The following is an 11,532-nucleotide window of genomic DNA, read 5'->3' as shown; positions in this document are numbered from 1 at the left end:
TTTTATTTTTTAGTTTTGTATAGATATGCATTTAAGGGGTAAAGCTCACTACGTACCCCCTGACTAGATGTACCTTTTTTTTTAATTAATAAAATTCTCTCGCACCGTCGAAATTCTCCATAATATATATATATATATATTTTTTTTGTTTAAGAAATCCTAGCCCACTTCAATCCTGGATCCGCCACTGTTGCAGATAGACATGCTCACCTTGTTAGTTTGTTTGCTATTGATGATGTATGGTTAGATGAGACTCCTATCCAAAGTTACTTCCTTTGTTGAACCATTCTTCCAAACTTGAAATATTCCAAAGTTACTTCCTCCTTTGTTGAATTTGATCTTGCAATGAAGATTGTTATTTAAAGCGTCTAACACCACCACAATCTACCATGAACATAGTAGCTGCTCTGTACTTAAAAGTCCATTTCCAAACTGAATCAAAAGTCGACTTCAAATATAATGAAGGGTTATCACATGCTCCAAATTCAAACTGAGGCTAGAAATAGACGAGAAACAACCTACCACCACGACGGCAAACAGTGAACCACGGTGGTTCAGTAACTTCAAAATTCCAATTTCTTCATAACTCAACCAAAATGAAATTCAAGTACACAGAGAGATAGAGCTCGACGAGAGGATGTAGTTTAATACCTTACTCACCGTTGGAGTCGCCGGAAAAGCAAGAAAACTTGCCGGAAAACCCAAACATCTTCTCCCCTTCGATTCTCTTTCTTGGCTCATCATCTCAGCAAACCAACACCATAGAAACATTGCTAAAGTCGAGAGGAAGCTCCACCAGTCATGCGAAGCGGTGAAATGGCCGGAATCGGAAATCGTCATTAACAGCCGAAGCTTCTGCGCTTCAATTCTCCTCCGTTGGAGTTCGTTTGAGGAAACCAAGAGCACAAGTATGATGACGATGCTGAGACGAAGCTATGGCCACCGGTACGACACCAAGAGAGCTCTGATATGATCCGCTAAATATATAACCAAAAATTTAAAGGGAAAAAATCAGTATGAACTTTGAATGATTCTACGCTTTGATGTATTAACCTTTAAAACTATCAAATTGATATATCAATTTTGTATTTCGTCTATCACTTTAGTATATGATGTTTATTCCTCCGTTAAGTACGATCATGTGGTCTTTCTTGTGTCATTTTTCAGGGTTATTTTCGTCTTATTATATTAACATTCAAAACCCTTTCGATAGAAGAGGGAAAAAACTGGTTCTGCTTTTCTCTTCTCAAACCATATATCAATAGGGAAACAAAACAATCATGTCAAAACCCAATTCTCTCTTGCAATTTGTTCTATGAGATTATGAGAAAACTAGGGTTTACCGCATTGAGATTCGATTCACGAATCTTACAGGTAGGTCAAGTGATGATGGTGAATTATTACAAGTATTTCAGACTTGATGGAGAAGCACTGTGTACGGATAGTAAGTGATTTTGCATCTCTTATTTTTAAAGAATAATTAAGCCCAGGAATACTTTTTCTCTGAAAAGTGGCAACAGCTTCTCTATATCTATGATGATTATGATTAGGGTTTACGCAATCTCTTGTTCCGGGTTGCTTCATACACCGGCTCTCTTGGTCCAGAGATAGCCTCTCTTGATTTTGTGCTTTGGTGTTTATGTTTTCCTTTGGTCTTGTGGATGTGTTTGTATCGATGTGTTGTGGTTTTAGCTAGCTATTCAATTTTGTGATTGCATTCAAGGTTTTATTCAATAACAGAAATCAACAACGGAGGTTTAAGAAAAAGAAGGAAAAAAAAAAAAAGTCTTTGTGTCTGCATTATAGCCAAAAATCCTATTTTGATCTTTAGACAAAAATAACCCTGAAAAATGGCACATGACAGACCACGCGATCATACTTAACAAAGGAATTAACGGCATACACTAAAGTGATACATGGAATGCAAAGTTGATACATCAATCTTACAGTTTTGAAAGTTAATACACTAAAGTGTAAAATCATTTGAAGTTCATACACTATTTGTGATTTTTTTTTTTCTCTTTATAAAATAAGCGCAATAGACTTTAGCTCAAAGATTTTGTTTTTCTTATTTTTCCAAAAAAAAAAAAAAGCATTCATTTTTCGTATTTGTTACACTATTTAGTTAACAGTAGATACGAAAACGACGAGTGTGGAGGAGAGCCACATGTTTTTCCAAAACAAACTGCGACGAAAATGACAAAAAAAAGAAAAGAAAAGGAATTTGCTTGGTTTAAAAATGAAGCAGAAGAACCAGTAGAAGAAGAGCCAGAACTGAAAAAGCGAATCCACCACCGCCACCAAAATGAATTCCGACTCCGTGTTCTCGACGCTTCCGGACGACGTCGTCCTGAACTTGTTCTCCAAGCTGGAGGACGACCCTCGCAACTGGGCCCGCCTCGCGTGCGCCTGCACAAAATTCGCCTCCCTCATTCGCAACGTCTGCTGGAAGACCAAGTGCCGCAACCTCCTCCCCTCCGATCTCGTCTCCGCCGCCTCCTCCTCCGAGCCCCCCGGCGGCTGGTCCTCCCTCCACAAGCTGGCAGTCTGCTGCCCCGGCCTCCTCCACTCCGGCGTGCTCTTCGAGAATTCCGATTTCGGCCTGGAACGCGAGCTCGGCCCCGACGAAAGTTACCGCCCCCAATCGGAGCCCTCCTCCTCCAGCCAAATTCACCAACCACCGTCGCCGCCGCCGCCGGCTTCCGATTGCGCTTGGTCTCTCTACGACGATCTCTATTTCGATACGGTTTACGACGAGTCCGAATCGGATGCTGTTGCTGCCCCCGAGAACGAGAACGAGAACGGCGTCGTTTCAGTGGGCGGTGAGTTTCCGATTCGAAAAAGGCGAAAGATCTGCAGGTCGATGAGGTCGCATTTGGCTTCCGGGGTCTGGAATCTGAGCCGCGAGCAAGGCAACAAGCTTCTCCACAGCCGGTTTCGCGGCGATTGCCTCTACATCTGTGACTGGCCTGGGTGTGTTCACATTGAAGAGAAGCGGAATTACATGCTTTTCAGAGGGGTTTTCAAGGACTTCAAGGGCTCTCAAGTGTGGAGGAACATCAAGGATGCCAAGAGGACCAAAGTCGACCTCAATTGCGCCTACTGCGCCTGCAAGCAGACTTGGGATTTGCACTCCGCCTTCTGCTTGAGACGCGGTTTCGGCTACCATGACGATGGCGAACCCGTTGTCAGGGCTTATGTGTGCGACAATGGACATGTCTCTGGGGCCTGGACCGACTTGCCATTGTATGCCTAATGGAAACCGACTCTGCCCCTTCCCTTTTGTATCAATCTCAGTTTTCTGTTTTTCATTCTAGAGCATTGTGTCTTTGTTGTTGTTATTTTCGTTTCGTTCCGTTCCGTTCCAATAAGAGTGTTGTGATTTGCGTTTGTTCCTCTTCGATTTGTGTAGGATGCAGAGAAATGTTGTAAACCCTTCCGTGTTTATTCTTAATAGATTTGAGAATTCAATTATTCTGACTGATATATATGCTCTGTTCTTGCAATTATGGGACATGCCAATTGCCAATGGTTAGAGTGTTATCTCAAATAACTAATCACAGGTTCAAATCTTACGGAGATTGTGAATCGATATCTGGGGCAGAAATTAGAACAGGAACAGCCCTCTTCTTTTAAGATTGGCCTTCTCTTTTTTCTTTGAGAAAAAACCAAGATTGGCCAAGTGAACACAATAGCTGCAAAAATGGTGTTGGATAAGAGACTCTTTATCTCTCTAGTTTCTGATATTGATTGCCGTCAAAGAGTTTGTTCTGAAGTTGAAAGCCTCGAGTCTTTGTTAAGATGGGCCTGCTTTGGAGTGGGCCCAAGAAGAAAATTGCGTGGGAAGCAAGAAGAGTGCCAGAGAGGATAAGAAAGAGTCATAGAAGACTGAAAAAGACACGATCTTTGATCCTAAAATTACAGATTTCGCACGCAAAGCAAATCAAAGCCTTGGCTCACCAAATTCAAAGGCCCGGCATCACAAAGATTCGAGCTTTCAGGTCGGATTCAACTCTTTCAATCAGGTTCTGTTCTGGGTATCGCTTTCTCTTTTCAATTTCGCTCTTCTTTTTCTGTATTTGTTTAGACGGTGAATTTGGTTGTATAATGGATAAAAACGGCAATGCTAGTTGTGATCGTGGGGAGGCTTTAAAGTATGTGTTTGATTTGGGTGCTGAGGATGACATTATAGAAGATGAGGAAGAAGAAGAAGAAGATGATGATGATAGTGATGAAGAATCCGAAGAAGAGGATGAGGAAGAAGAAGAAGAAGATGACACCTTTAATCCTTTGGATTCTGTAGACGATGGTTCTTTTGCTGACCAAATTTACCCAGATTTTGTGGGGCAGGAGTATGAGACTTTAGCTAAGAAAAAACGAAAACCACTTGGGGATAGTCGCCCTAAAGGTTCCGTTAAGAAGGCCAGAAAAGATGAGGGTTCTAAAGAAAGCTTAGAGGAGGAATTAATGGCGTTCATGATGGGCAGGCCGCGAAGGAGATCAAGGAAGCTTAAGAAAAGAGGTAGAAGAAAAGGATCAAAGAACCAATGCAGCCCTGAAATTAGCAGGCTTCTTAGTAAGGCTCGAAATTGCTATGCACTTGGGGATTACAAAGAGGCCATACCCGTCTTGAAAGAAGTGATTAAGCAAGCACCGCATTTGCCCGATTCCTATCAGACACTTGGAGATGTCCATAGTGCTCTTGGCGATAAAAATAGAGCCTTAAATTGCTACCATGTTGCTGCACATTTAGCACCGAAAAATCCTTCTTTGTGGACATTAATTTTTACAAAGTTCATGGAAGTAGGGAACATTTCTGAAGCTTCGACTAGCCTTTCGAGAGCAATATCAGCTGATCCTGAAGCCGAAAATGTTGTTTCTCTGAAGTTGGATCGTGCTTCACTCCATGTTCAGCTTAAAGATTATGAAAAAGCTGCTGCATTGTATGAAGAAATAATCCAAACCTGTCCTGGTAATGTTAAAGCACTGAAGACAGGAGCAGAGATGTATGAAAAATGCGGTCAGCGTGAGCGCTCTATCCATGTGCTGGAGGAGTATCTCAGAGCACATCCAACTGAAGCTGATTTGAGTGTCATTGATTTGTTAGTTTCTCTACTTATGGAAAACAATTTACATAATGAAGCTCTTCAGCATATTGAGCATGCACAACTGACACTCCATTCGGGAAAAGAGCTGCCTCTTGAGATGAAAGTTAAAGCAGGAATTTGCCAAGCTAACCTCGGAAACATGCGCAAGGCAGCAAGTCTGTTCACTGAATTTGCAGAGAGTAACACTGAATTTAATAAAGGCTTTTTACATTTGAAAATTGCTAGATGTTATTTGTCCTTGAAGTATAGAGTACAAGCAATTTTCTACTTCTACCAAGCTTTAAAGACACTTGAAGAGCATATTGAGGCTCGATTGACATTGGCTTCTGTTCTCCTTGAAGACTCTAGAGATGATGAAGCTATATCTCTGCTGTCTCCTCCAAGAAATCGAGACTGTGTTCACCTCCCAACTGATAAAGCAACACCATGGTGGTGTGATGGAAAAGTGAAGCTGAAGCTTTGCAACATTTTCAGAGCTAAAGGGATGCACAAGGAACTTGTGGATGCAATCTATGATTTGGTACAAGAATCATTACAGATTATATCACTTGGGAGAACAGTGAAAAGGAAGCTCTTGAAAAAGGAATTGTTAGAAAGAGTCAAAGCCTTGGATGATCAGCAAACATGTAACGTTTTTTCGGGAAATAGATCACGAGCACTTCCTTTACCAGATCATCGGAAAGTTAACAGAGAAAAGAAGCGTCTTGAGGAAAAGGCAAAACTAAAGGAGGAAAAGAGAACTGAGGCAATGGCTGCTGGACATGACGGACAAAGTGATGATTATTCAGATTCAGATGATGATCCGGAAATTGATCCACAAGAAATACAGAAAGAGCCTCCCCTGCCGGATCTAGTCAAGGAAAAAGAGAATCATGACCTCATATTAGATTTGTGTAAGTCACTCGCTTCCTTGAATAGACATTCTGAAGCGTTAAAGATTCTTAAGCTTGCTTTGAAATCAAGTAAAGGCATGGCAGCTTTCCGTGGGAAACTTCGGAATCTTGGAGCTCAAATAGCATACACCAATCCGGATCCTGAGCAGGGGTTGAACTATGTAAAATACATTGCAGACCAGCATCCATACAGCAATGCTGTCTGGAATTGCTATTACAAAGTAATCTCCAGATTTAAGGAGGATTGGTATCGTGACAAGCATTATAAATTTGTGCGCCACAGGCGCCATAGGCGCAACAAATTAAAAGACTGTGCACCACCCAGTATCATAAGTGGCCATCATTATACAAGAAAAAGTCGCCATCAGGATGCCGCAAGAGAATACCTTGAAGCTTATAAGTTATTGCCAGAGAATCCCCTGGTTAATCTGTGTGCTGGTACTGCCTTAATCAACTTGGCCCATGGACATAGACTTCAGAATAAGCACCACTGTATTGCTCAGGGCTTTGCATTCCTCTACAACAATTTGCGGGTTTGCAAAAGCAGCCAGGAGGCTTTGTACAACATAGCCAGGGCATTCCATCAAGTTGGCCTTGTGACTCTGGCAGCTTCCTACTACGAAAAAGTTCTTGACATTCATGTGAAGGACTACCCCATACCAAAACTTCCCCATGAAAATCCAGACTACAATCAAAATCGATTACCAGGTTACTGTGATCTTCGCAGAGAAGCAGCTTTTAATCTACATCTTATCTACAAACAGTGCGGATCATTTGATCTTGCTCGACAGGTCTTGAGAGATCACTGCACCTTTTGAGTTTGCAACCGACTTGTTACTGTTTTGTATCCCTAATCAGGGAAGTGGTAAGTCAGAGACACTTACCATTCAGGCACTTAATGTGTTCAAAACATTGTGAATTTATATGGCAATACAAGATTAAGATGATATTGTTCTTTTAAGTTGCCGGTACATACAAACCATTTAGGGTACTTTCAGCATCAGAACAAGCAAAACTTTTGAACGAAATTTACGAATTATATGTTGATAAGCAAATCATCTTACTAACAAAGTTGAAGATATATGCTGATTTCACTGAGATATTTAGCAAGATACAATCCTTTATTATTTTGGCGGACACAGCAGCTGCTGCAATATAGTAACACTATAATCTCACAGCAAGATGATCACCACAGTAGCCTCAGCAATAAGGATGCACATAGGCAATCCTTACCCAAAGGAACTATCTGGAATTCTTCCCCACAAGAGGAGGCTACTCGTGCACTTGTATCAATAGTACAAGAAACCAGTTCTTTGTTGCTATATGTCAGCTACCACACACTTCAATTGTACATCAGACAACTCCTTTAGATAGCACGTGATCTATTGTCTTGTAGTAGCTAGGTCTTCATCAAATGTTGTAAAAATAGCATCTGTACATGAACATATCAAGCAAATATACAAGAGTCATTAGTTATTACCTTTATCTTCTCTGTTTTCAAAGTCTTTCTCTTGTCAATTTCTTTCTCAATATGTATGTGTTCACTTCTTCTCAGGTATTTGAAGCAGGTAGCCGGTGTCCTTTATTTGATCTTTGGCTTCTTCACAATCCTGATGGTTCAATGAGCACGATGAGCACAGTAATCACTTACGCTACCCAAAACAGCTCTGCAATAAGAGGGTGAAATACAGAATTAGGACATTACTGCTTATAATTTAGAAATAATCGAGCTTTACTATTATATTGTAAAGACGTAAACATATAAGTACCTTTTGATAACTCCATAGCCATGGCTACCAGAAACTAATATGGATGCCTTGTGTCTCTCTACAGCCTTACAGAAAACATCCCTAGCACCCCCAGCAACCACCACATCAGTCACCTACAATATCATGAACGAATACAGTCAAGTAAAAACTAATTTTGTTTGTTCTAATCAATCTTCAATTTGCATCACTATACCAACTTGCTGACGCAAATTTTCTTGGCCTTGTCTACAACTCGAAGAGCTATCTTCTTCAGGTCTGCCTCCAGAGTTGGCAAAACTTCAGGTCCCCATACAACAGTTCACCAAAGACACATTATATACTCTTCCGATAATGTTTTATGGTTTAAAAAGTAGTTAGCATCATATTACGAAATAAAGTGGGACACTTGAACGTACTCACTTGTATACACATAATGTTTAAACTTTATGTGAAGAGTTTGTGAAAAGTTAATTTCTCATTTTTATCTGTTTGTTTCTTCAATTAATCAATTGGTCGCAAATGAGGGATCTCAAGGGTGCACCGTGTTCTTGAAAAGAAGATGTTACTATCAAAATTTAGAGTGAAAGCTCTCATTTCATCAGAAAAAGAAAAAAGAAAAATATGCAACAGGGGAGGGAATTCAGTTTACAGCAGAGTACTACTGGAGTACTGGATCTTCTGCATAAAGAAAGCAACTTCATCCTTGACAGGCAAAAGATAAAATATTATAAGATTTCGTAACTAGATTATAATTTTACTACAATGTGACAGATGGAGCTCCTCCTCTGCCCTGTCCAAAAATCCTTTTTCTCTATTTAAATGTCTACATGTTTTGGCAGCATAGTCTTGGTGTTTACCGACCACTGACAGTCACTTGATTATTTTCGATTATTACAGTCACTTGATTATGAAAATGAAAATTTCTATTGTAGTTTGGTGCGACATAATTTGGAAGTTTTCACCATTGAATTTACTTTTCGAACGGATCATACAAGAAAAATCTGGAGTACGATAGAACTTTTGTATGTAAATCTCCAACTTTCGGATAATGGTTTGAAAGGAAAAAAAGTTATCACGTTAATGGTAAACCAGTTTCACTTATTTGCAAAAATTAAGATTATGCCATCACATTGTATATCAATACTCCATCGGAGCAATGGAAAACGGTGCTTCTCTGTAATGAAAAAGGTACTTTATTACTTGTGGGACGTGCTCATTATGTGCAGCAAGCCATCAATCACAACTGTTTATACAAAAGTACTGATTAAACAGAAGTTTGAGCTTCAATCCTCAGCTACATAATACACGCCAATGCTATATTTTGAAGTCTAAACAATCAAACTATTTAAACCGGAGTGATCCAATTTATTGTAGGTATCGTAATATCGCGAACATTTTGAGCAGGCAATCAGCTAGGAGGCTTTAGTGTTTGGTCTTAGGCCTCTTCACGATCATAACACTGCAGTGAGCGTGATGAGCACAATAGTCACTTACACTTCCCAAAACCGCCCTGCACCAAAATCAAACACAGCATTAACATTTCTGCACAATGATGTACACAATTTTTTGCAGCTAATAGATTGAATAAACACTTGAGCTGGGTCATCTGTTAATAAGCAGTTGAACTTCTTGTTTACATCCTCAATAAAGTAAACTAATCAATCACAGATGATACCATACAACTGAACTCTCAAAATTGGCGACATTGGAACAGGGTGTGACGAATACCTTTTGATGGCTCCATAGCCATGACTACCCAGAACCAAGACGGATGCATGGTGTCTTTCCACAGCATCACAGAGTACATTCCTGGCATCGCCTTCTATCACCTCTACGACCACATCTTTTATCTGCATAGGGTATGAAAAGTTCAGAAAATCTCCATATCACCCAAGTTCTTGTCAGACTAGAACACAACCTCATTACTGTTTTATTATAGGAATAAAAAAACAAAGAGTAACTGAGAATGTTAACATGAACCCTTTCTTATTCAGAAAACATTAAAACTTGGATTCAACACTACGTCCATTTCTGCTTAAACATGTGAACAGAAAAACCCTACCAAATACAAAACCAAGTCGTGCCAAGACAAAAAATGGAAAAAGGAAAGCATGATTAATTCCTCTCTTGTTCTTCTCTTCTTATTTTTTTTTTTTTTTTGGTCTGAAGAGCATGATTGATTCTTTGACTATCAAAGTGAAAGAAGTCGTATAATGAATTCTATAATAGCAAATTAAATCCCCCACAAAAACAAGGGAAAAAAAAAGCAGAGACTTTCCGAAACTGCATCATTATGTTATCCAGGGATATCACATCTATACAATAACAATCATATACTGAAAAAGTGCCAGCTCAATTTCAGGAACATAAGAAGGGATAATCACAAAAACACAAGACCATAAATAAATCTGTGAAATACATACCGATTTAGAATCACAAAATTCCTTGGCCTTCTCACTAACGCGGGCAGCCTGCCTCTTCAAATCAGCATCCACAATCGGCAGAACCTCCGCCGCGCCTGCAGTTAATTCCACCAACTAATGATCAGATAACCAAACACCACAACCATAATCAATTAATCCATGAATTATTAGCCTTAATAAGTTACCGGGACCGGCGAGGCCGACGACAGAGGAAGGCATGGGCTTGGCGTGGACGATGACGAGCTTGAACGGCGTGTTGGGGCCGAACGGGGTGACGAAGTGTTCCAGAGTCCACTCCAGAGCGTAGGCGCTGTGCTCGCTCTCGTCGGCCGCCACAACCATCACTTGCTTCTCTGCCATGGATAACTTCTCTGTTTTTCTCTCACTCTTCACAAAAACAAAACCCTTCGATCTTTGCTTCTTCTTCTTCTTCTGGCTTGTGTTTGATTTCGATCACTGTCTAATATAAGGAGAAGTGTTGGAATGAGGTTTCTCTTATTAGTAGTAGAAACGGTGACAGCGACGGCGTCGTTTGGCACGTGGCGGTTACGAAGTTAGCGTTAATCCTAATGATTCGCTTCGCCTCTAGAAAGGGCGGGAAAGTATCACAAGCCCGCCCACTGATTTCTACGGACAACGGGAATGTAGGAGGGAATACTACTGTATTTCGTAAACCACAACGCGCAATTTACCATCATATCTGTTTACCATCATATCTGTTTTGTAAGCTCTTAACGAGCTCTTTTAATGACACATTAAAAGAGCTCTTCAGTTAAGAGTTTTTCTGTGTGACTCACTTTTCGATCATGTTTCTGCAAATCAACAGTTAGATATTTATGTGTAGATCATTTATACAATTTTTTAACCAAATTAAAATTAGTTAAGACATTCATAATCGTGATTTATCAGTTATGAACATGAACAATTCATGTTTGACAGATTTGATTCGTCTATTGATTTAATCTAATTTTGTACCTTAACGATTAGTAATTTGGAAAAAAAAAACTTTCATAAAGTGATCTACTCATACATATATAACCATTTAATAGTTGACTTACCCTAATGTAATCGAAAAGTGGGTCTCCCAAACCGTTGATTAGAAAGTCTTCAATTAGTCTTCATTTTATTGGTTCTCATTAGAAAGCTCCTTGAAAATTAGTTCGATTCTAGTTAATTAATATATAAAGTCAGACTATGAATCAGTGTATTAATATATCTTAAAATTTTATTAGTTTCTTAAATAAAAAAGTACCAAAAATTTTATTGAACAAATTGTTATGCCAAATCTGGTTTACTAAGTATTATGCTTTTTACCAGAAATGTTTAGCAGTAGTTTCTTTTTTATTCTTCTATATATGGA

The 11,532-nt window shown here is 39.6% G+C and overlaps 3 protein-coding genes across 3 annotated transcripts; 2 read left to right on the top strand and 1 right to left on the bottom strand.

Annotated features, from left to right (window-relative positions):
* Positions 1-2,145: 2,145 nt before the first annotated feature.
* Positions 2,146-3,485, top strand: LOC112172261 (phytochrome A-associated F-box protein). Its single transcript, XM_024309535.2, has one exon. It carries the CDS (start codon positions 2,306-2,308, stop codon positions 3,254-3,256), a length of 951 nt encoding a protein of 316 aa, XP_024165303.1. The 5' UTR covers positions 2,146-2,305; the 3' UTR covers positions 3,257-3,485.
* Positions 3,486-3,842: 357 nt separating this feature from the next.
* On the top strand, positions 3,843-6,941 carry LOC112172962 (general transcription factor 3C polypeptide 3). The gene has a single exon (XM_024310493.2). It carries the CDS (start codon positions 4,108-4,110, stop codon positions 6,817-6,819), a length of 2,712 nt encoding a protein of 903 aa, XP_024166261.1. The 5' UTR covers positions 3,843-4,107; the 3' UTR covers positions 6,820-6,941.
* Positions 6,942-8,919: 1,978 nt separating this feature from the next.
* On the bottom strand, positions 8,920-10,644 carry LOC112174749 (universal stress protein PHOS34). The gene is made up of 4 exons (XM_024312542.2): positions 10,358-10,644; positions 10,173-10,267; positions 9,478-9,599; positions 8,920-9,259 (listed from the first exon to the last, which is right to left on the bottom strand). The coding sequence occupies exons 1-4, from the start codon at positions 10,530-10,532 to the stop codon at positions 9,172-9,174; spliced, it is 480 nt and encodes a 159-aa protein (XP_024168310.1). The 5' UTR covers positions 10,533-10,644; the 3' UTR covers positions 8,920-9,171.
* Between the last annotated feature and the right edge of the window lie 888 nt (positions 10,645-11,532).

The sequence above is a fragment of the Rosa chinensis genome, chromosome 6, assembly GCF_002994745.2.
Source record: "Rosa chinensis cultivar Old Blush chromosome 6, RchiOBHm-V2, whole genome shotgun sequence".
NCBI classification, from domain to species: domain Eukaryota; kingdom Viridiplantae; phylum Streptophyta; class Magnoliopsida; order Rosales; family Rosaceae; genus Rosa; species Rosa chinensis.
Note: the sequence above shows the minus strand (reverse complement) of the source record. Positions and strands in the feature narration are given on the sequence as shown.